General features: G+C 41.6%; 3 protein-coding genes across 3 annotated transcripts; all 3 read left to right on the top strand.

Moving 5' to 3' along the window:
• Positions 1-5,702: 5,702 nt before the first annotated feature.
• KVR01_000790 (uncharacterized protein) lies at positions 5,703-6,272 on the top strand (the record flags this gene model as incomplete). The annotated part of the gene is made up of 2 exons (XM_044785909.1): positions 5,703-6,041; positions 6,156-6,272. The coding sequence occupies 2 exons, from the start codon at positions 5,703-5,705 to the stop codon at positions 6,270-6,272; spliced, it is 456 nt and encodes a 151-aa protein (XP_044650739.1).
• Positions 6,273-19,287: 13,015 nt separating this feature from the next.
• On the top strand, positions 19,288-20,377 carry KVR01_000503 (uncharacterized protein; the record flags this gene model as incomplete). The annotated part of the gene is made up of 2 exons (XM_044792072.1): positions 19,288-19,332; positions 19,394-20,377. The coding sequence occupies 2 exons, from the start codon at positions 19,288-19,290 to the stop codon at positions 20,375-20,377; spliced, it is 1,029 nt and encodes a 342-aa protein (XP_044650452.1).
• Positions 20,378-20,573: 196 nt separating this feature from the next.
• On the top strand, positions 20,574-21,096 carry KVR01_000616 (uncharacterized protein; the record flags this gene model as incomplete). The annotated part of the gene is made up of 2 exons (XM_044786161.1): positions 20,574-20,973; positions 21,047-21,096. 2 exons carry the CDS (start codon positions 20,574-20,576, stop codon positions 21,094-21,096), a joined length of 450 nt encoding a protein of 149 aa, XP_044650565.1.
• Positions 21,097-23,393: the final 2,297 nt, after the last annotated feature.

Here is a 23,393-nt window from a genome sequence, read left to right as displayed (position 1 = left end):
GACGCTCAGGGCAGCGACGGCGAAAGATGGTCCTGACCTATCTTCGATTGCAGCTCACAAAAAAACAAGTTCCTGGGCTTAAACAAGATTCGGCGGCGCTGATGGGATTCGATCACAGCTGACGACCGCAATGATGGCCATGGGGAGGCACGGCATTATTTTGTGTGGGTGCTTCGGAACAGAAGTGGAAGTTCGGCAGGGCCAGCAACGAGCTCACCCGCCCAGACGAGCCCGAGAGCCACCACGTTCCCGACCGGGGAGAACGTCATATCTGGTGTGGTCAGAGCTGTACCAGAAAGCTTCAGGGTTACAGCACATATGTGATGCCATCTGATCGATCCCTACGGCAACATCGCACCCGCCGACCATGACTCGCATGGGAAGCCTTTTCACTGGGTAAACTTTTGCATCTCCTTGGGATGCTACATGCCAGGCATGCTTAGCCTGGGAGGCAGCTGGGAGGAGGCCCCCGGATGTGTGTGGCTGCCTCCCGCTGTGTGCTCGGCACAATGTGGGCGGGAGGGAAGTGGCTTGTTCCTGAGGCGGCGCGGAAGCCCTTGGAGGCACATTTAGCTTCGGCACATCATGCAATGTGACCTCGACGGTGCCGGGTTGGTAGCCGCCTCGGAGGGCATTTCGGAAACTAAATGTCGCGCACCCCGCAAGGGGGCTTAGCCGACTACTTCAAGGTTGCTCCCGCAATTGACATGTCCTTATTGCCTGATCCGATTGTCCCAGGGCTGCCCGGGATGGGTGCACTGTCCAGATATGGAACGGTCGAGAACTCCCAATCTGTTTTCAGCCTTCTACTTTCTTTTCCTCTTTTGGTCGGAGGCACCTCACGCCGTCCAACCAAAGCCTCCGGTACAATATCGCTCTGCCCGAAGTTGTTGCCCCTGGGGTCTAACACGCGTCTCGCCAATCTCGAGTCTATGCCCATGGGGCCACTGGGGCGCGCCCCTCTTCGATGTCACCTGAAGGTCGATCACACGGCACTTGCTTAGATTCGTCCCATACACTCTAATGCGCATAGGTGGACTCACTTGTTGCATGTTGCCATCTGGCAGTGGCTCTACAGAGTCATGAAAACTCTTTACAGACCAAACAACACATACCCAGACACGATGGGATCGGCCTCTGAAACCGCAAAGCACGGGTCACTTGTTCGTGCCGACAACAAGTCCTAAGAGTCGCTAATACCCTCGCTTTAAGCAGTCCGAACCTTCACGGTCGAGCTGGGGCCGTCAAGCCGGGGCCCAGAAGAATAGTACACTAAGGCAACATCGTGCATTGCCGGAGACGATAGGGCTACTTAGTCTGGACGAATGGAGCTTCTCACACGTGGAGGTCTAGCCCTCGGCCGGGTGACCGGAGCAAGACGTCCGAGCCATAAGCCTGCCGCGCCCGGGGGAGGAATGGCGTGATCTCGGTAGGACGAGTGCTTATCATCCTCACAGAGTCGCAGAGCGGTGGCATGGGGCTGGTGGTGTCAAAACAACAAGGCTCCTGCAACAGGACCGTGCCAGCAGAGTGGACGACCTCGACGCCGCGGGCAACAGGAACCACAACAGCGAGGCGCGGTCTTTCGATCGGTCGAGATGACTAGGAAACCAAGTCCAGAGCGATGCTCCCTCCGAAGCTCGGGCGCAATCAACAGCCCCGACTGAATCGATTCCTTTCCAAGGCATGTCCGGGGTGAAGACTACTATTTGCCACCCACTTTGAACGTCATCTGTCGGGCCATGGCAGGGTTTCTCGACTACTCTCTGGCTGTAAAATTGCCTACCGCGTGACTTGCGGTCGAGAGGATGACTGCGCGAGCAACAGCCTAGTCCTGCAGGTGGAAGCTTCCGAACTAGTGCTTTATATACTTAGTGTCTGAACGACCGGGGCCCTGGAGCATAGTAGTGTTGCAACAATGCAAATCTTGGACCAACATGTTCACCGATCGGAAGGCAAGGCGGGCTTGTAAAATGCACGAATACCTTACGGCTACTATTCTCCATCCGGGCTGTCACCGAGTGAAAGTCGGGCCATCCTTGCTGATCAGTTTACTAAATCGTGAACGTATACGGAATAGAAGCGAAACCAGTCACTAAATCGTCGACCAGAAACGACCATAAGTACGGTTTTTTCTGGTTCCCACTCCCACCCTCCATTTCTTTCAACAACACCAGTCTTGAGCGTTTACCACTGCGTGAAGGCGCCACATACATTTTATATGTATGGGGATTAGAAACGAAACCACTCAACAAAACCAGATCAGCGTGAACCTCACTGCAAGGTCGCTGAATTGCTGTTGCACTGCTATTGAATTAGAAATTGGAAATTCACGTACCTAAAATCGGAAGGTACATACCTAACTATAACTAAGCGGTACCTATATATATATATATATATAAATTTATCTTAATTAGAGCCTATTATAGTAATTAATAAGGTTATTATAAATAATTAATATTTAATAATATTAATATTTAATTAAATATTTTAATTATTATTATTAATAATAAAAGTTTTATAATAATTAGTTAATAATTTTTAATATACTTATATATAAAAGTATAAAAAATAAAAAAAATAAAAAATTAAAAATATGAAAATATAAAATATAAAATATAAAAATATAAAATATAAAAATATAAAATATAAAATATAAAAATATAAAAATATAAAAATATATAAATATATAAATATATAAATATATAAATATATAAATATATAAATATAATATATATATTATATTTTAAATTTAATTAATTAATATATATTTTAATATTTAATATAATAATTTTAAATTTATTTAAAACTATTTTAAAAACTATTTATAATATTAAAATAATTATAATTCTTTATTAATAATAATTAAAATAAAGTCTTTATATTATTATTATAAAATATATATTAAAGTCTTTTAAAATAAAATATTAAATTAAATAATAAATAATTAATTTAAAGTTATTTTTAAAATAAAACTTTTATATATATTTTATTAAAAGTTAATAATTTATTAAAATAAAAAAGTAAAAACTAATTTTTATATAAACTAATATATATATTATATTAAATAATAGTTTTATTAATTTTAAAATATTATCTTTATAATATTTTAAAACTTATAAATATTATATAATATAAAAATAAATATATCTATAATAAATATTTAAACTTTATTTATTAATTTATTTTTATAAAAGTTTAAAAATTAAAATTAAAATAATATTAATTTAATAATATTTATAAAAATAATTTAAAAGTTAAGATATTAATTAAAAATAATAAAATAACTTTTAAAAATTTAATTTAATTTTAATAAAATATTTATAAATATTAAAATAATTTAATAAATTTAAAATTAAAAATGATTAATTTAAACTTTAATTATTAATAAGAATAAAATTATAATAATAATATAAATTAAGTTAATATAAAAGAGTAGTTAAAGGAGAAAGTAGTTAGAATTAAAAGATTATTAAACTATAAGCTAGGTATATTAATTTAAGAGATTAAAGATTTACACTTATAAAATTAAAAGGTATACTTATATAAATATATACTTAAAATATTAATTAATTAAAGCACTATATTTAACTTTAATTAAATATTTATACTACCTATTATAATACTTTTATAACCTTACCTATATACTTTATTAAATACCTCTTTACTTACTTACTTTAATTACTAATTAATACTTCTTTAAACTTATAAATTTATATTACTATCTATTAATTTAACATTAAAAATACTCTTTAATTATTTAAAAACTAATTTAATACTTTTATAATAATAATATAAGTCTTAAACTATATAATAAGAAAAGTAGTAAAAACTTATAAAGTTTAAATAATAATAGGGATAAATAGAAGTAATGATAGGGACGAATTTAAAGTGATAGATATATAGAAAATAACTATACTTTTATATTAACTATAGCGAAGTAGTGGTGTAAGTTAACGTTAACATATAGGGTGTGTACCTATATGGGTGTACCCCCTAATTTTGTGGGTGTGAATCCTCGATCTCTAGTTAAGGGCCAGCTGAAGTTTTATTATTGGCCACTTTTGCTGCATTGCTTGCGGAGACGCACAAAGGCCTTCCCAAATCAATCAATTCCAACATTGCTAATCTCAATTCTGATAGCGCCAGTCGTGGGCTGCGTCCGTACTGCTTATTGAATCTCCGGTAAAGCCAAGACGAAATCCAAGGATATAACAAGGGCGTGTAGGCCCTCTTGCGGGGCATAACTATTGCTTCTGCTTGAGAAGTGAACGACTGGCCGGTTCGGATGACGAAGGACGACTTGGTCGAGTCGTGCATCACACCGCCTCATACTCCCTCTCCACATACTTAACATCTACAGGCTTCTCATTATTATACTCTTCTCCCCCAGACCTAATCTTCTCTAATTTCAAAGCCTTGGCCCTCTCCGCACCAATATTAGCCAGGTTCACACCCGACTTCCTTAATCTCTTAAACTTATTTATTAAGGTAGTATACTCTACCCTTTCCTCCTAATTTATTTTAAGCTTAAGAAATAGAAATATTAAATTATATACTTAAATAACACTTATAAATATTTTTATAACCTTATTATAATTAACTTACTTAACTTTTTTATTAAATTTTAATAGAAATTACTATTTAATAATAGTTTAAATAATAATTATTATTAAGAAAGTTAGGTTATTTAGTTAATATATTAAGTTAATAGTAGTAGTATATAAAGTTTTAAGTAATAGTTTATTTAATTAGATTAAGATTAAGTTTTAAATATTATTAATAAAAAACTATAAGAAGAAGGTATTAACTATAAGCTTTATAAAATATAGAAGGATGTATTTAAGGAGGATAGTACTATTAAAGATGTAGGTTATATATATTATTGGCTAGTGGTTGAAAAAGGTCCTAATATAGCTAAGGTTAGTACCGGTAATGAGCGCGCCTATTTAGCTAATAACATTGATTACTATTACGTTTGTTGGGTTGAGCTCCACCTCTATATGCTATTAGACTTGGTCTTTTCGTTGCTCGTGAGGGGTCTGGGAAGGGTATGTAGAGTAGGGAAAATCTCAACATGCGCGCTGAAGATAGAGAACGCTGGCTCGACGAAATGGACCAGATTCTCGACGGCTGGAGGTCACCACGACCACGTGGAGTTACTGATGTGGACTCTTAATTCGCTCAATTGGCTGTTTGTGCGCCATAATTAGCACAAAGGGAGCGAGCGATTGAATGGAAGATGCTGTTTTCAGTCATTCTAACTAGTACCGAACCTACCTAATCTACTTCCGGAATAAACTCTAGTCTTCAAACAATGTACTGACTTATGTAACCGACTTTTTATACCGAACAGCCAGAACTTGCTAATGCATTACTCCGTGGACTGTTTCGTCAACGACCAATTAATGTCGCCAACTCAGTGATACTGACGGATTCACACAATATGTCAACACCTGGTACAGTGGGGGAAGGAGGCACGAACGTAGACCCGGCGATGATACCACGGGACCGCGTCGATGCGGTACTCCGAGAACAGCTACAGAGAAGGTAGGTTTGCACTGACAGACCCCAGAACCCGGCCTCCTTGCTCATGCTTGAATCATAGCCATTCTTATTACGATGCCTTTCACCAAGGTCATCCGGAAGTATGGCGAGCTTTGGAAGACAAGGCGCCAGAACTCCTCCGCGGAGTGTTCACTATGATCCCTATCCCGAGGAAACAAACCGTTCCCGAGATTGAGACGCCAGAGAACGTGACCCGGCAGCCATATCACATGAATCCGTCTCGGAACATCGCCGCTGAGGTCCGTCGCCGACTAGATTCAGAGCTCCAAGACGGCACGCACCCAACGACCGAAGCTCTGGTTCCCTTAGGAATGCGATTCCTCAGAATTCTCGGCGCGGGGACCCAAGGGACGGCCGTTCTGTTCGAGATGGACGAGGCTGATGGTACAACAAAAAAGGTCGTGGCCAAATATGACACGTCGGGAGAGGATGACGATGAAGATGGGTTACTTGAGGAGAAAGAGTTGATGAGAGTAAGTGAATGCGGACACAATATTCAGTGCACTGTCGCTTTCAGATTTCTCTGTCACAATATCAATTGGCTCAACTTTGCAGCTCGATGGCTAACCTGGCCCATTTCTTCCCAGGCGATGGTTGGAGCAAGACATATCATTCAGAGGCAGTTCATACACGGTTACGATGTTGCAGTGGATGAAGAGAACTATTACGACGACCCAAACATGTACTTGATGGAATTTATGTAAGTTCTATGTACTGACTCATGTACACAATACACATAATTAGATTTCTATAATAGTCGTACTGAGCGCGAGGTATTAGGAAACATGGTACACTCGACAGGCTTCTACGCAAGATTTCGCTAAGCGACCCTAAGATACAGCTTAAGAGCAGCGACATATGGAGTGTCTTTCTTTGCCGTGAGTGAAGAGTCTGAGTCTTGGTCCCATTCACTGAATCATACTGAAAGCAACGACAGTGTTCCGAGCTTGTATCGCCATGTCGTACCCAGACTATTGGTCGGGCAATCTTGATGCCTTATGGGGTGATGTAGTACCGCTTGTTGAGGAACTGGTCCCTACGCGTCAAAATGGCAGTGCAAGATCCCCAAGGGATGACGCTATAGTAAACCTGGATATCAATTACAATAACGGTGAGTCATCTTTGTTTTCTCCTAGGAAGCATACATTAAGAGTCACATCCCAGTTATGATCGGTGACTATGATACGGATCCGGGTTCACATCCTCACGACGAGGTGCCTATCTTTAAGGTGATTATAAGTTTATATTATCTCCTTAGGATTTCCACCAAGTTTGACCCCCAATATGGGATCTGCATTATCCAACAGAAGAACACAGTACCACACAGCAGTGCCGGTTCCAGAGTAGGAACTCCAACTCGCAAACCTTTACATAATTCGAACACAGTTCTTCGAAGATTGTTCAACATACCCTACTTTGGTACCCTATCAAGTGACCTAGCCCGAAACCTGTGGGTTTTCAAACAATATTCAGATCTATATATTTCTCTGGACACTCGGCAGCAATGAAGACGGTCTGGGTCCTAAAACACGGGGATCGAAGTCAGGAGGAGAGAGACCCAAGGCAAACCTGTCAGATGTTTTAGTTGACATAATTCAGATTGGAGATCTAGGAATAGCTCAAAAGTTCCCTAACGACGGCGAAAGATGGTATGTGGCAGCCGCCATCTTGTTTGGAACTCGAAAAGAAGAAAAGCTGAATCCGTTTGCTCAGGTGGAACGCAGTGGGTAGCAGATTGGCTGGAAACCCGGGCACACACACACCCGTAAGTAGAACTGCTCAAGTGCACATTACTCTTCCGCTATACATTTAACCATTAACATAGTGCAGGAACAATTCACGAAAGCATGGGAGGCCATTCATAACTTGGAATCCATGCTTGCACTGGATGATACAGCTGGACGATTTGGATGGTGGACGAACTTGTATCAGATTGGAGTTGTAAGACTTTACAGAAGTTCACAGCCTTCTACTGTTACCATCCAGGCTGATTAGGACTCACTCTACTGCAGTTATTGGTCAGTCTCGTAACACAAAACATGTACGACAAACCGCCAGAGGGCACAATGCAAACGATTTCGGGATTGCTGGAAAATGATTTCGATGTCTTCACGGTAAGTAAGCCACATTACTACGGAGGGCCTCCTCGCCGCTCGTATGATGGACTCGAGCTGGAGAAACCGCCAGGGAGTCACCGTAAGATACTGAAATGCCCTCGTCATATCATAGTACGGAGGCATTGTCCTTGACCAATCATTCGATCATTACGACAGGGGCTTGCGCATGGCAATTGCTTGGATCATGGCGCATAAGCCGGCCGACCGACCTACGATGCTGCAGCTACAAGCAATTCTTATGACAAGGGTCGGCAGGAACTTTGACGAAGAGGGGAGGACCTCGATTCAAGAGCTCCTCACTAGCCCTCCACCACCGCCGTGCGTATCCCGGATCGCGGTTTCTGCATAGCTTGAATTTTTCAGTAGAGTTATATGCTATCCCGGAAACCCAATCGCGAATCAATACCAACCCCCCCTCCATCTCAAACAGAAATAGACAAGCACCCAAGGCAGGCTACTAACTGGTTACTAGGGCTGACCCTACTGTAATAAGACCCCCACCACCATTAGAAGATGTTGAGATGCGTGGTGTAAAACCCACTCGGCTCACTGGAAGAGGCGAAGGCGTATTAATAGGCGGCCATGATGCCCGACGAGGCGCTGTACGAAGAGGTACGGCCGGGTGGGTCGGCATGGCGAGCCTGCCGGGGCGGATTTTGAGACCTTGGCGCAATGCTCCCCGAAGACGCCCTGTGCAGAGGGGAACAGCCGCATGGTTCGGCATGACTAGTGTTCGAAGGCGGCTATTTGGAATTCAGCGCGCGATCGCAACACTCGTGCCGTGGTTCCTGGGAGGTGGTGCTGACGATGGCGATGACGCCCAACTGGCGGACAATATGGCGAGATTGAATGTCTGAATGATATGCAGGCTTCATCTACTTGTGATGCCAATCTTATTTTATAACTTATTATCCTTCAAGAGTTTTGGCCTGATGGAGCAGTGGAGAAATCTTGCTGTACTTGTGCGCCTGGGATGCACACTCGTTGTGCGGCTAGGGTGTGTCGACGTGTTCAGTTTTGATTTTGTTATTTCTCTCGGGAACTCTAATTTTGCTCTCTCCGGTTCCCTTTGTATTTCTTATTTGAATGGTCTGAACGTATGAGACGAGTGATCCGGATGGACGTGATGGGCAGAGTTTCCAGTCAAATATGAACCCCATTTCATGAGATATTACGGTTTTTAAGAAGAAATTGTGTCTCGACTTGAGGGTTTTTAGTTTATGAAGCGCTTATTACATAGAGCGAAGTCTAGACGTATCTTAAAGGAGTCTTCGATAGCGGTTTATCTGGTCTCGCCATTGTGTAAGAAATACTCTATCAACAACGCTGGTCCAGACCGGTTACCGGAAGAACGCCCGTTTCGCCTAATTAGCCGACAAAACTCGTATGGAGATCACCAATACCAACCACTGGAGTAAGTCATTTTGCGGTTTAGTTGGAAATGGAACCAGGGACGCGCCATTGCTCTCTTCCCTTTTTTTTTTAAAACATACTTTTGCATGTCTTATGTATAGATTAAGTTAACATGCTTTGAATAAAACGTGTGATCATTGAGTATATTCTCATGGTCATTATGTAGCTCGTCTTCCTACGGGGTCATTTGATGACGTTGTCAGTGAGTCTGTGTTACCGCGCCACTACCATCCCGAAGAACCAATCTGCAGAAGGATCTGTGGACAGTGCTCTAGTCTGCATTTGTTGTTCCGTCCCAGAAAAAAGAACTCGAATGCCATCACTCATCAGGAGCGCCCGTGGTTCTGTGAACCCCTAACGCCAACGCCTTGTTGACCATATGACTCTGCACTCAGACCAATCATAGAATTTAACTCTCCGAATTGTCCCCATAGGCGTTTGTCTCCGGTATACATCAGTGCATTATTTGATTTCCTGTTCTGAGAGGCGAGAATGAAAATCAAATCTGAAGATTTCATTCATTTTGAGCAGATATGACAGGGCTGGCACTAGTTTCCAATGCAATATTGTCTGGGTGCGGTGGTGAGTACGACTCATCATCCGTAAGCAACAGTGAATCGACGTCTGCCGCGTCGATGACTGTTGTCTGGCTCATTCCAGTATGGTGGACCGAATCATCTACACGTTGATCCACATCACCACCGCCAGTGACAACCGTGAAAGTCGTCCTTGGTACTGACACATCGTTCTCGTCTGTCTTATCTCCTGTCCCGCCTCCAGGGTCGAGGAGCCTCAGGCGAGTCTTTGCAAGGATCTTTGACAATGGCTTAGCGCCAGTTGATTCAGACGGCGTCAAAAATGCGTCGAGTTCGGTATTCCGCGTTGTACGTAAGAAAGTGGAAAACGATGTGTCGAACGTCTTCGAGCCAGCTCTGGCGATGAAGAAAAGGCCCTCGAGAACTACCAATGTTGTTGCAAATATTGAGCTGCAGTACGCGATGAGAAGATTGCTAGGTCTGTACAAATATGAGGACTGAGGTGTGAATATATGGAGAGGTCTTGCTGTGGCACTGCTCTTATTGTCGCTGTTATCGGGCACGATTAGGCTTTTTGAGGTGGAGGAAGCAAGAACAGGGGGCCATTGATGCTTATGCATGAGGAAAACTCACAGAAAATATGAGTCACTGAATAGACTCAAAGTGGCGTTGGTAAAGACCTGCTCTAGGGCGGCCACCATACTCATGTTGGCAATGGATAAGGGCTCTTCACTCGCAGAAATTCTGTGTAATTCCTGTGTCTGCATAAATATGGAGCTCATTCTTTGTGTTCGGGTGGCGGCGAAAGCTCCCTCATTGTCACCCCGATCAATCCGGCCGACAAGATACTAGCCTAGGGCCTGAAAGATAGAGATATAAATTATCTAGGGCTTCAGCCACAGTATATTTTTCCTTAACACTATATAACCAGTCGTTTCTTCCTTAACCTAAAGTTTATACATAAAGTCTTTAATAACTTTATGTATATCTTCATTATTCTTTTATAAAGAAACTTTAAATTCTTTTTTTTTAATTTTTATTATATTTTTTTGTATTATTAAAGAGTTAATAATTATTAATAATAAAAATATAAATTTAAAATAACTTACTTAATTATTATTAATAAATTAAATTATTTAATTAAAAAATTATAATAACTAATTTATTTTATTAATTATTTTAATAGTTTATAAGTTTATATTATTATATTCTTTATTTAAAGCTTATTAAAGTTTATTAGAATTATTTAAATAAGGAAGTAATTTTAAGATAATAGAATATTAAGTTATAATTAGTTAAAGGTAGCTTAATTATTTATTATTAAATTAGTATATAGTAAATAGAAGGTTTAAAAATCTTAAATAAAATAGAAGTTTAATATAATTATCTTAGTTTTTATTAGTTTAATTAAGTTTTTTAAATAAACCTTTATAATATTATAATTAATTAATTCTTTATATATTAAAAATAGACTACTAAAGTATATAAATAGCTTTAAAGGAATACTTTACCTAACTTTTATAGGAGGACTAATATATAGGTAGGTCTTAAGGAAAGAAAGTTTTAGAAAGAGGAATAAAGGATAAAAATTACCTAATAGAGAAAATTCTTAAGAATAAGAGAAAGAGAGTAGAGTTAATTCCTTTAAAAAAAAGATTAAAGTAATAAGAAGAAGACTTCTTTTATAAACCCTTCACTAAAAATTCTATATAACTCTTTTTTCCCTACACCCTACTATAATATATAACCTATTTTAAGTTACTATTAAATACTTTTTAAATTAATTCTTTTATTTAATTTAAAAGTTTTAAGTTATAAAATTTAAACTTATAATTTTAAAGTTAATTATTAAAATAGTTTATTTAATTTCTATTAATAAATTAAACTATTTAATTAAAAATTTTAATAATTAATTTATTTTATAAATTATTTTAATAATTTATAAACTTATATTCTTATAAACTTAAAGGAAAATAAATTTATTATATTTTATTATAAACTATTTATAATATTTTATATAATATTATTATTTAAATAATATCTTTTAATTATATTTATTATATTATAATTATAATTATTAATATTATATTTTTTATAAATATTAAATATAAAATATTTAAACCTAGTCTCGCTATATAACTCCTTCGCGGCGACTATAGGCTACTTCTATCCACGATTCTAGTTAACGCTATCATTAAAATAGTACCCCTTAGCCTTATCTATACGTTGTAAGGCTAAGGTTATAAGCACCTATTATATTATAACTATTATTATTAGTATTATATTCTTTTTAAGTGTTAGGTTTTAAGTACTTACTATTATATAAAGGCGCTATATATATCCTTAAATATATATAAAATAGAAGTGAAACTATATATTATTATATAAAAGTATTATATATACTCTTAAATATATATAAAATAAAAGTAAAATTATATAAATTATTTAAGCGGTATAATAGAGTGCGTTAGGCCGTTCTAGGTTTTCGTTATAGTTAACAGTAGGTTGTGCATATAAACTAATACCGTTGAGTCTGGTAGTATTCATGACCTTTGTATCTTATTGTCTGTTATGAAATGTAAATCTTAACTGGAATGATGTATTATATAAGCTACTCCCTATTAGTGTAGTTAAGTTCGTGTTGAGACTAGGTAGGACGATGTAGAGCTTTGAATGATTGAACGACACTCTATCTAAAGTCTCTAAATCGTTGCCCTTTCTAAAAAAGCTTTCCTTTAACCCCTTAAAAGCTGTTTCTTTGATGCCTGTAGAGTTGACTGAATCTAAACTGTACCCTAGTATAAAGCTAAGGTATTTGGTGGTCGATCCACTAATGCGAGATTGGAGTTCGCTAACTACGGTTCCTATATCCGATTCCGTTATTGTATTGGATGGCCTGTAGGAGATTGATGGCTTAAAGAATTCGAGAGAAAAGTATGAGTTGGCTGTGGGGGCCGCGAGATGTAGAATGGATCCTTGCGACATTACAGCAGCTATCAACCGCTTGAGGCGGTTTGATGGTCCTATGAGATAAGTCCCCTTACTGCCCCCAGGTCCACTACTTAATTACGCAAAATGCTTGACGGCATTATAGTTAATGGAAGGTATGAGCATGTGTTGAATTACCTCTTTTGGATGAGCAGCCTCTTGTACGGTAAGGGTTCCTGGAGTCAAAACAGCAACTAAGGGACAATCCTGAATCAGGAAATTTGTTAGCAGGTGGTGACAAGAACGTGCAAACAGCAAATATTGAAGTAGCTTGAACATACCAAATCAGCAGGGCAATAGAAATCAGTGGAAAGCCATGTCGCCACACTTCCCAACTTGAAAACTCCCACACATCATGAATTGCCGAAAAAAGGGAATCCAACCCTGACAAGGTAAACGATTTACTCTTCACGGTATACCGTAATAACTGTGTATAGGCCAAGCTTGCCAAAGCTGCAAGTAAGGTTTTTGCAATGAAGGCAAGGCCTGTGCCAATGCGGATAAACCACTCCTGTTCATTTGAGCTTTGAAAAATAGAGTTGTCAACTTTTGAGTAAAATACGTGATGGGCGGTTGCGGTGACCATCGCAAGAAGTAGGCCACCATTCATAAGCAGAGGGACCCAGGTGAAAATAGTGTCGAGTCTCATTGTGCATTTGTTATTTCTCCAGGAGTGGAGCAAATGTTGTCAGAGATAAGCCAAAGGAAATGAAAAGTTGTGGTAGATCTGAAAGCGCAATAGGGAGGGAGTGTTCATGAATTTAATCCTGTCCCATCAGGCAGCAATGACGTACAATGTTGGACAATAGCCCCCACGCTCAAGCTTCTAAGGGCTGTGTGAATCGCTATGTGTAAAATGCTGTGGCAACCAGTGGGAAAAAGCAGCATACTTGCCATAAGTATCTATAGAACATCCTGCCTAGAAAACACCGCAGATGCACTCCTGTATCCATTGATATGGAAGCAGTCGGGCTTGCATTGGCTGCCTTTCCATCACAGGTTATAGGAGCAGTAGATGTATTCTATCTGTATTTGTGTACTTGATATCCATAGAGTGCCTTGGACCCTCAACGATGTTTATGTATTTATTTTTCTCTCCCTCTTTTAAGCTCAGTCCGTAGTCCTCTATAATAATGGCCCCTAAATCAAAGGAAAAATACATTACAAAAAATACATTACAAAACTTTACTACACACTTGCTGTGTAACATCTTTTCCCAACAGGCCGGTGTTATATCTCTTCGAAGAGTGCACCCATTGATCTACACTTCTGTACCTAAGTGGCATGCCCCTAATGCCGCCCCCTGGCCCCCTCAGCCCCCAACGTTTCCAGTTGAACACTTGCATGCGATTGTGCCTTACCGTGGGCAGAATCAATATTTAGCCTTTGGAGGACTTGTGTCTTTTTAGGCTGCTTGGATGGCCCCAGTTTGCATTTTAAAAAAAAATGCGAATAGTGCCACAGATTATATTTCATTTGCAAGGCCCCAGTTTGTCCGCTTGTCCCTGCTCGTGCATTTAGCTAGAACGGCGACCACAACATGACATTTATCGGATCATGTTTGCAGCTGTACAAACCAGCATGTAATGTGTAGAAGCTGTGACCTATAAGCAGGATTCACGCCCTGCACCGCTCATTGGCATCTACCAACAATGGGATTATATCACCATGGTGGGCTAATTAACCACTTTATCTAGGCATGTATCCAGGCCATTCCTTAGATAGACTTTAATATTAATCCTCCCTAACACTTAATTAACTATATTTAAGGATATATTAAAAACCTTTAGTGTATTTAAAGTTAGGTAAAACTTGAAGTTATGTGAGTAAAATGTACCCTAGGACAATCAGCTGGAACGCACAGACCCACATGACCCGCCACGCTAGGGTCTCTCTGCCGCCAAGCTTGCACAGCCTCCATGAATCCCACAAAATCATGGATTTCAACAACAACAACTGGTCTGGTGGTCTAGTGGTATGATTCGCGCTTAGGGAACACCCTAATCACTCATTGCGCGAGGTCCCGGGTTCAATCCCCGGCCAGACCCTTTTGCTGGATGTATTTTGGTGGTTTGACGGGCTGAGGATGGATGGAGAGGTTGTGGGTTGGTGGAGGGGATATCTTGTTTTTATGTGTGTCGGGAAGGGTCAATAGCGTGCTAGAATGCTTGGAGGTGCTCCTTACTCTGTGTAGGATGAGCTGGACGTGTGCAACACAAGTCCTGGTCATGTGTGTTAAGTCCGAGTTGGGCCGGGTCTTGGCCGGCTGATGTTCGTCCCACCTGCACTAGCTACATATGTACTCTTGAACTACCAGCTTGTAAACCACCTCTGACTTGTGCAAATTCATTGATATCATCTCTGATGTTGCTTTAAAGGAGAGTGGATGTGTGTGAGAGCTTTTTTTTGTGGTTTGATATGTTTTCCTTTGATGGATATATCATATGTGGTTGTAAGCCTTATATAGGTACCTATGTACTCCCCTAGGCTCACAGTACCTAGGTACTCCGTACCATCACATGACTCACCTGGCAACAACACTCCATTCCTATGTGTGGCATATGAGTACAATCGTTGACATATACCTGTACTAGATAATCCCTAGTCTCAACTCTCATCCATATAATGCTCTTAAACCGTCTACAGCCTTCCGCCCAAGGGCTTCCAACGTGCCCATCCCCAGCATCTCAAGCACGGTCATGTCGAATCCAAGTGGTTTCGTTTTTAATCCCCATACATGTAAAATGTACGTGGCGCCTTTATATAGTGGTAAACGCTCAAGACCCAGCGTCTGAAGAAATACAGTGCCAATAACAGTGGAAAGAGAATACAGTACGTGGGCACATGGCTGAGCCTCGTACCGCCATGTCGAATCCAAAAGCACCTTTCCACCACGCTCGTAGCTCGATTGCCACAAGTGAGTCGGGGCCCAGCTCTAATAGCGACTTTGATATCACAACTTCTTCCCCATTGCGCAGCAGGACTCCAAGTAGACGCGCGCCAATCTCGACGGCCAGCCGAGTGGCAGCTGGATCTGACCCTGTTCCCAAGACTGCCACCAGGTCCGCCCTTGCATGTGCGAGAAAGTCTGCCAGGGTGCTGCCCCCATCTTTGACATCAATTCCCGCACTACCTCTTCGGTTGTTGTGATAGACGGGTAGGCGGATTTCCTGCCTTAGACGCACGCTGCTGTCGGCGCTGTTGAGAGGAACCTTGGGTGCCATCCCGAGGAGGAAACGATTCTTGTCGACGACGCTTCCATCATCGTTGGGCTTTGTGCGAGAGAGGCGCTCAAAGCGAATTCCATTGCTGCAAGAAGCTCGGCTTCTTCACAAAGAACATAACGTTACTCCATATCAAGACTTGAATTGCCCAATACAATCCATTGCGCACTCCTTTCGGCACGAAAAGATCCTGCCAACTTAAAAGTATTGACAATTTTAGGCACATCATTGCCGTTCCATAGATAAGTGTGGCTACGTATATATTCTTTATCTTCTCAGTGTTGATCGACCAAGACTTGTTTGGGGCTACTTACATAAAAGTACCACGAAAGGTCTCCAAGGCGAACATTCCACTGATGACGTTCGATTCCAAATTCAGCAGACCTCGAGATGATCGCTTGTTATCCTAGGTATTGGCCCTGTTGGCGAGGTGGGGCAGCACTGACATGGTCGAGATTATAAAACCGAGGATTGCGACGACGTATCCAACCGTATGCTGGCCTGTGTCATTAAAGTCGGACTCAACGCCATCAGGCGGGTCAAGAGCTGGACCGCTGAGATTGGCAGTTGACGACATAGTTGCTGCCTCTGGGATATCGAGGGCTGGGCACTGTGTCTGTCCTGTGTTGGTTAAAGTGTGTTGAAGAGAAAAGGAAAAAGTTCAACCGGAAGTGCCTAGCGGAATCCAGCTGGTTGGGACCAACTCGTGGAGCCAGGAATATGGTCTGATATTTTGGCGTGATGAAGTGTGTCAAGGTACGTCGGCATCAATGATGCATTGTGAATGGATCGCCAGAGGTATCCCATCGAGGGGCTATCCGCAGTTGGCCAAGCCAAGTAGCCTTGGAAGGTGTGTGCATGAACATGTTGGCTGAGCCTTTCTGCAGACACCTTTTTTAAATAAGCAGAGATCATCACCAGCCTCCAACCAAGGTTCTTATCGCAGGAAGCCTCCTGCAGATCGCCAGAGCGGCTGAGTGAGTCACCTTGAGCCTGCAAAGTGCTCACTGAGCCCTCACATTGGACCTGTAAATGCATGTGAAGTGATGAAGGAGCAACGACTCTTTACACTGTTGGACGACATGGAGTATCTCAGCTACTTTCATGTACATAAGCATCTAGGATGTACCTAGGGCGCTAAGTCAACGGTGAGATGACCAATCAGAACCCGGGGCCCGTTCACCGGGTGTTTCCAAGGTTTCCATGTGACGCTTGCAGCCAACGGGCTGTTTCCTTTGACCAAACCACTGACAAACGCGTCTCTACCAGCCTCACCTCTCAGGCGTGTACTGTCCCGCATCTTCTCATGGCCATGCAGTCCCAAGCCGCTTGCTGCTCCCCCAAACCTTCGTCCAGAATGGCTACCGAGCAAGCAGTTCAAGTCACATCCGGTAGCCAAGGTCTGACTCCCTTGTCCTGATGCCGTCTTCGACATAAGGCAATACTAACTGTTCCCTCATAGAACGCATGAAGAGGACCATCCAGGTCTTAATGCCTGCCTTCCACGCTGATCCAGTCTACACATGGTTTCTACATACCTTCGACTCGGCTCAGCGCGAAGTGTTGCGCGAGAAGCTTTTCCGCGGGTTTTTCACCCAGTGCGCGCTAAACAATGCCCTGTTTGTCGAAGCAGGCGACTTTGGCTCCTGCGGTGTGTTCATGCCACCAGATGAATCGGCTGAGAATCCGTGGACATTCTTGAAGGCAGGGCTCTTGCCTGCGCTCTGGAACATGGGCTTGGGATTTTTGAAGGCACTTCATCCTCTTTCTCACTCCTTTGGCCTTTAGCACATAACTAACAGGTGTCTCCTTTGCAGCGTGCTAGCCTCGAGTATGCTCCTGCTACCGAGCACGTTAGAAAGAAGGTATTCTCAAAAGAAGAGCAGCAAAAGCACTGGTATATATTCATCATGGGCACAGCAGTAGACTTTCAACGAGGAGGCCTCGCCAGTATATTGATCAAGGATTTGCAAGAGCGAACCAGGACTAGCGGGTGCCCGATTTGGCTGGAGGCCACGACGGAGACATCTCAAAGTGTTTACCTCAAGAACGGCTTTGAGAACCACGGAGAAATTGTCCTAGGGAAGGGAGTTGTTGGCCGGGATGGTCTGCCGAAGAAGGATGGCGAGGGCATCCTGATTTGGTCGATGTCATGGCGCCCTTGAACAACTCGAAGAACCAAAATGTTTCATCAATGTAGATCTCATCAACTTGTTGTGAAAGTCCCACGGGATTAGATTCTCCGCCAGAGCACTCGAACGGATCCCCGGGCCGCTTGTGTGCGTCAAGCCATGCTTACAGGACATGCGACCCTGGTTGCCCGGTATGGGGGCACATGATGGGTGCCGAATACCTCGTTCTTCTTGCATGATGTGGCACGGCTCGAACTGTGGCAGACACGACTTGGCAAGCTGACCGGTCTTACAGGTCTACACACAACATGTCGATTGTAGAAGCCCATTGTGCCCAGTGGGCATCAGTTCACACAGTCTTACAATTTATAGTTTTGAGATGTGATAGTTAGTAATGCGAACATTATTATTCCCGTGGCCGCCACTTGGTAACCCATGGAGGGTGGTGCTTATTCTGACGGGTCAGAATGCAGAGCCATCTGCGTAAAGAGACCCCCCCTGTGCTGTACCTAGGTACTGCATTCATTCAGTTGGTTGTCTTCGCAAGCTGAATGGCCTGCATGACAAGTCTGTTGTATGATCTCTAAGTCTATGCACCATGTCTTGAGAGGTTCAGTGGTGTTAAACTGATGTTGCCACTGTGCATGAAGTGAGGCTGAATTTTGCATTACGAGCCTACATATTTAATTGATTGTGCCTAGCTTTAGAGTGTAGCCTAGTTGAGGTCCCATGATCCGACCTTTAATGAACAACAAGAGATCATACCTAGGCATTGCGAATTGGGAATGTCGGTTGTCGCCAAGTGCTTCCAACCGGCAGCTGGTCTGCGCCAGTCAAACAAGAGGTGACACAAGGCTGTGAGTGGTGGGAGCAGGTCTCAAAATTCCCTCTACATATTGCCCTGCCGTCACCTATTTGGCACACAGTGCGCTTTCATACATGATCTCGGCTATTGAGCGGCTTACACAACGTGCATGCTGGTGGTTGCCTTCTGGCCGCCGGCCTGGGCATCCATCTCAGACTTTGGCAATCAAGCGAACAGGCGAGTACTTATGGAACAGTTGCTGGTTTCAGCAGTGTGTAGTCAATCCGTGGAAAGAAGGGCAGAATGCCCGTCAATGACTTCAGAATCGATGCATACCAGCATTTGCATACCAGGATTACTCCGGTATCGGCTGGGACTAGTGGAGGACAGGTTTTCGCAGCGGTTGCCAATGCCTTCAAGTCCCAGGGTCACCCACAAAACCTTGTCTCCTTTTCAAACAAGTGTGATATCTGGCGACAAACTAAAATCCACTGACAGCCTGCCATGGGCGCATCAATCTCTACAAATTCATTTCCTGTCAATGGGCGAGTGAGTATCTTTTAGTCCCGAACCCCTGCAGCCATATGATACGGTTGCTGATTGTTTCTAGACTGTTTTAATAACAGGGGGATCCCAAGGCACGGGGCGCGAAGCAGCGCACCAGCTGGCCCAGAGAGGGGCCAATGTTGTAATCGTGGCGAGAGATGCCAAGAAATTAGAGCATGCTCTCCAATACATCAGTTCAGGAGCAGCATCACCAGAGACACAGCGCTTTCACCATATCAGCGCCGACCTGACAGCACCTGAGACGTGTGCCAGAGTTATCGCCGAAACGTCCAAATGGAACTCGGGACAACCGCCAGATATTGTATGGTGTTGTGCTGGAATAGCTCATCCCACACTCTTCGTTGATACCGACGTTTCGGAATTCAAAACACACATGGACAACAATTATTTCACCAGTGTTTACATGGCGCACGCAATCCTCAGGGCATGGCTTAGGACTGATCCTCAATCAAAGCTTCAATCAACAACCTCACCAACCAAATCTGAGAGTCTGGCTCCCAGACACATCATCTTCACCTCGTCGCTCCTTGCTTTTTATGGGGTTGCAGGATACGCGCCATACAACCCTAGCAAAGCTGCATTACGTTCCCTCTCTGACTCGATTTCGCAAGAGATGAATCTTTATGCTGGGGCGAATCCAGGTTTGCCCCAAATAAAGGTTCATACGATATTTCCAGCCACCATCATTACCGAATCGTCAGTGACTGAGAATGAGATAAAGTCTGATCTTACGAAGATGCTTGAGGAGTCAGATAAAGGTCAAACACCTCATGAAGTAGCAAGGAAGAGTATCGAGGGGTTGGAAAATGGGCTGGAACTCATTACTAGTGACTTTCAGACAAGGTGTCTTATGTCATGTTCTCTGGGTGCCAGCGTCAGGGGTGGACTCTGGAAGGGTCTCTGTGATTGGGTGCTTGGCTCTGTCATGTTGCTGGTGGCAGTATTGGTCAGGCGTGATATGGACAGAAAGGTTTGGAAGTGGGGGCAGGACTTTGGTGATTCCGGCATGAGGACGGGGAAATCATGAAAGGTGATGTGGACATCAACATGCGTATCAGTGGCAAGACCTTATGTTGCATTGTAGACAGTGCTAGGCCCAGAAAGAAAATTGGTGTGGGTCTATTTCAGCCGGAAGTAGTAGATGAGTGTTTGGATGGAAAATTTCGTACCGTCAGATATCATTGATGTCATGCCAGTGTCAGATGAATTGACCTGTTTAGAAGATGGGCTTCAAGGTGGTAGCGGTATCACGTGGCCCAGAAAAGGAAGCCGACGCGCGCAAGCTCGGAGCCAGTGAGTACTACATTGACGCCTCTGCCGGTGACCCAGGCCAGGCGCTGCGGAATCTCGGAAGCGCCAAAGCAGCCCTGACAACAGCGCTGAGTGCTGAGGCCATGACCCCGTTGATCAAGGGACTCAACATTCTCGGGAAGCTTCTCATCTTGGCAATTCCCGGAGATGTGACCATCGACACGTATGAGATGATCAAATACGGCATCTCGGTTCAGGCCTGCCCCACGGGCAATGCCTCTGACAGTGAAAAGACATTCGAGTTTGCAGCTCGCCATGGTGTCAGCTCTATTGTCCAAACTTTTCCTCTGGATAAGGCACAGGAGGCTTATGGTAAGTGATGCCCTCAGTTCAAGGTCGTAGACAGTGAAACGTGGAGCCTGTGCTAAATTTCTGATCAATCCAGACACAATGGTGTCTGGCAAAGCACATTATCGATCCGTGATTCAGTTTTAAGGGATGGTCCAAACACATAAGTTAGAAGACAAATTACCTAGGTATCAGACTTTTGCTTGATTTTGACAGATGTACACACTGCGAGTGAATATGTAGGAGCCCATACAGCTGAGACACCTTAGTCAAGTTCCTGATAGACAAAATTACAACAATGCACCATCTCGTGTCGCCCCCTTGAATTGAAAACAGTGAATACAGGTGCTACTGCTCTGTCGTCAATGTTGGTGTCATTGGGAGTTACCTGCAAAGTTCATACGTGCGTACCTGTTGGACCGGCATTTGTCCATGATTGCTGTGTGATTTACTCCCGTAAGAAAGTCGGAACGCTTTAGATTAAGTATGATCCTTTGTAATACCATCATTGCCTATCCAGACACATCTATCTGGGTTTGCTTCTATTCCGCATACGCCCGAAGACATACAGGCGCTTTAATACAGTGGTAAACGCTCAAGACCCACCGTTTAAAAATCATACAGTGTCGATAAAAGTGGTAGAAATACGATAGGCCGTCTGAGTTGCAGCGGGAGCAAGTGGCTGCGGATGCCGGCTCATCTGTGGATCTCACTGTATACACCAATCGGTGGAGATGTAGGGGGATCATCCAGAGATTACTAACCATCTAAAGAGCTAGCTAATGCAATGAGGCCGGTGACAACAGTATAGTGCTCACATCCTTGGTTCAATATTCGTTTCTTTCTGATAAAATCTCGCACCCACCCTCAAGTCCATTTATGAACGGCCCAGCCCGTATTCCATGACTAGCAACGTGTATCTGGTATCTAGGCAGCAGGGCTGAAGCCTAGGCAAGAGGTTCCAAATTTTTTCAGTAGGATTTGGATCATTGGTTACAGGATCTGCTTGAATTGTGGGGTGCAGCCGGATGCCAATCTAAGATATCGCGAAATACTTGGCCAAAGGCTGGTGGTACCTAGAACTGTCCCACCTTGCCAAGTCAAACTTGAAGAAGACTCCACTTTGCCTGATGGCTCCAAGGTCCCAAAACCCAACCTCATTGCCCAGAAATTATATCTCGCAGGATACAGTATTCTCAAGCACCCTCATCCGAGCACAGAAGGGAAGCAGAAAGTTCTGAGCGGGGATGGAGCCTACCCTAGGGTATTCGGGATAAAAGTAAGGCAACATGGCATGTGGCACATCGAAGTCTTCGAATCCTTCTCGCCGGGAAAATGCTAAAAGATGCAGTCTTTCGCAGACACTGTCTGATGATGTTCTGACTGACCCAAGTCACATTACATACTAGACGTGCAGGTGCGCTCATGCCGAGAAATCGGGGTTCTCAGTCATCACAGACCAGGAGTGAGATCGAGGGATTTCACCTGTATCTCCATACAAGTGGACATTCAAGTGGAAATTCGTGATGCAGCAGACGGTGTGAGTTGCAGGCGCACGAGGTACCATAAAGGAAAGGATATCCGTCGAGTAACTCATAAGAATGTATCGAGCTGTGGGTAACTAATTAGGTCCACCTATTATAACGCTCTATTATCTATAAGAATAGGCTTCCTATACTTACTATTTATAATTAAATAATTAATTAATTTACTTTATTTAATATACTTTATTTAAAATTATAATAATTATAAGTTTAACTTTAATTTAATTTTTCTTTAAAATATATATTTTTAAGTATATTTTTTTATTATTTAAATATTTTTTAATTTAAAATAAATAAATTATATTATTTAATATATTTTTAAAAACTTTAAATATATTTTTATTAAAATAATACTTTTTATAATAGAAAGAGCTTTTAAAATAATATATTTAATTTTAATTTTATTTTATATTTAAAGAAATATAAAATATTATTAACTTAAATTTCTTTAAGTTTAATAATATATTATTAAGCCTTTTAAAATATATAATATTTAATATTCTTTTATTAAAAGTAAATTAATATTTAAATTAAATATTTTAATTAAATAATTAAATAGTTTAAATTTAATATATTAATTAATAAATAAAAATTAAAGTTAATTAAACTTAAAAATTAAATAAAAGTTATTAAAAAAGTTTATAAAGTATTATAAATAATAATTTAAATCTTTTATAGTTTTATTATATTTACTAATTATTAATAGTTAATTTAAAACTAAATAAATTATATCATTAATTTAAATTTATTTATTTTTATATAAATAAAATATTAAGCTTTAAATAATTTATTAAACTTTATTTATTTATTAAAATATTTAAAAATATTTTAATACTTTTAAAAGTAAGTATATAAATAATTATTATAAAAAATATTAAATAATATTAACTATAATAAGAG

Source organism: Diaporthe batatas (genome assembly GCF_019321695.1).
Source record: "Diaporthe batatas strain CRI 302-4 chromosome Unknown Contig00001, whole genome shotgun sequence".
Lineage (NCBI taxonomy): Eukaryota > Fungi > Ascomycota > Sordariomycetes > Diaporthales > Diaporthaceae > Diaporthe > Diaporthe batatas.
The sequence above is the reverse complement of the archived record's forward strand: the minus strand, read 5'-3'. Positions and strand labels throughout refer to the sequence as shown.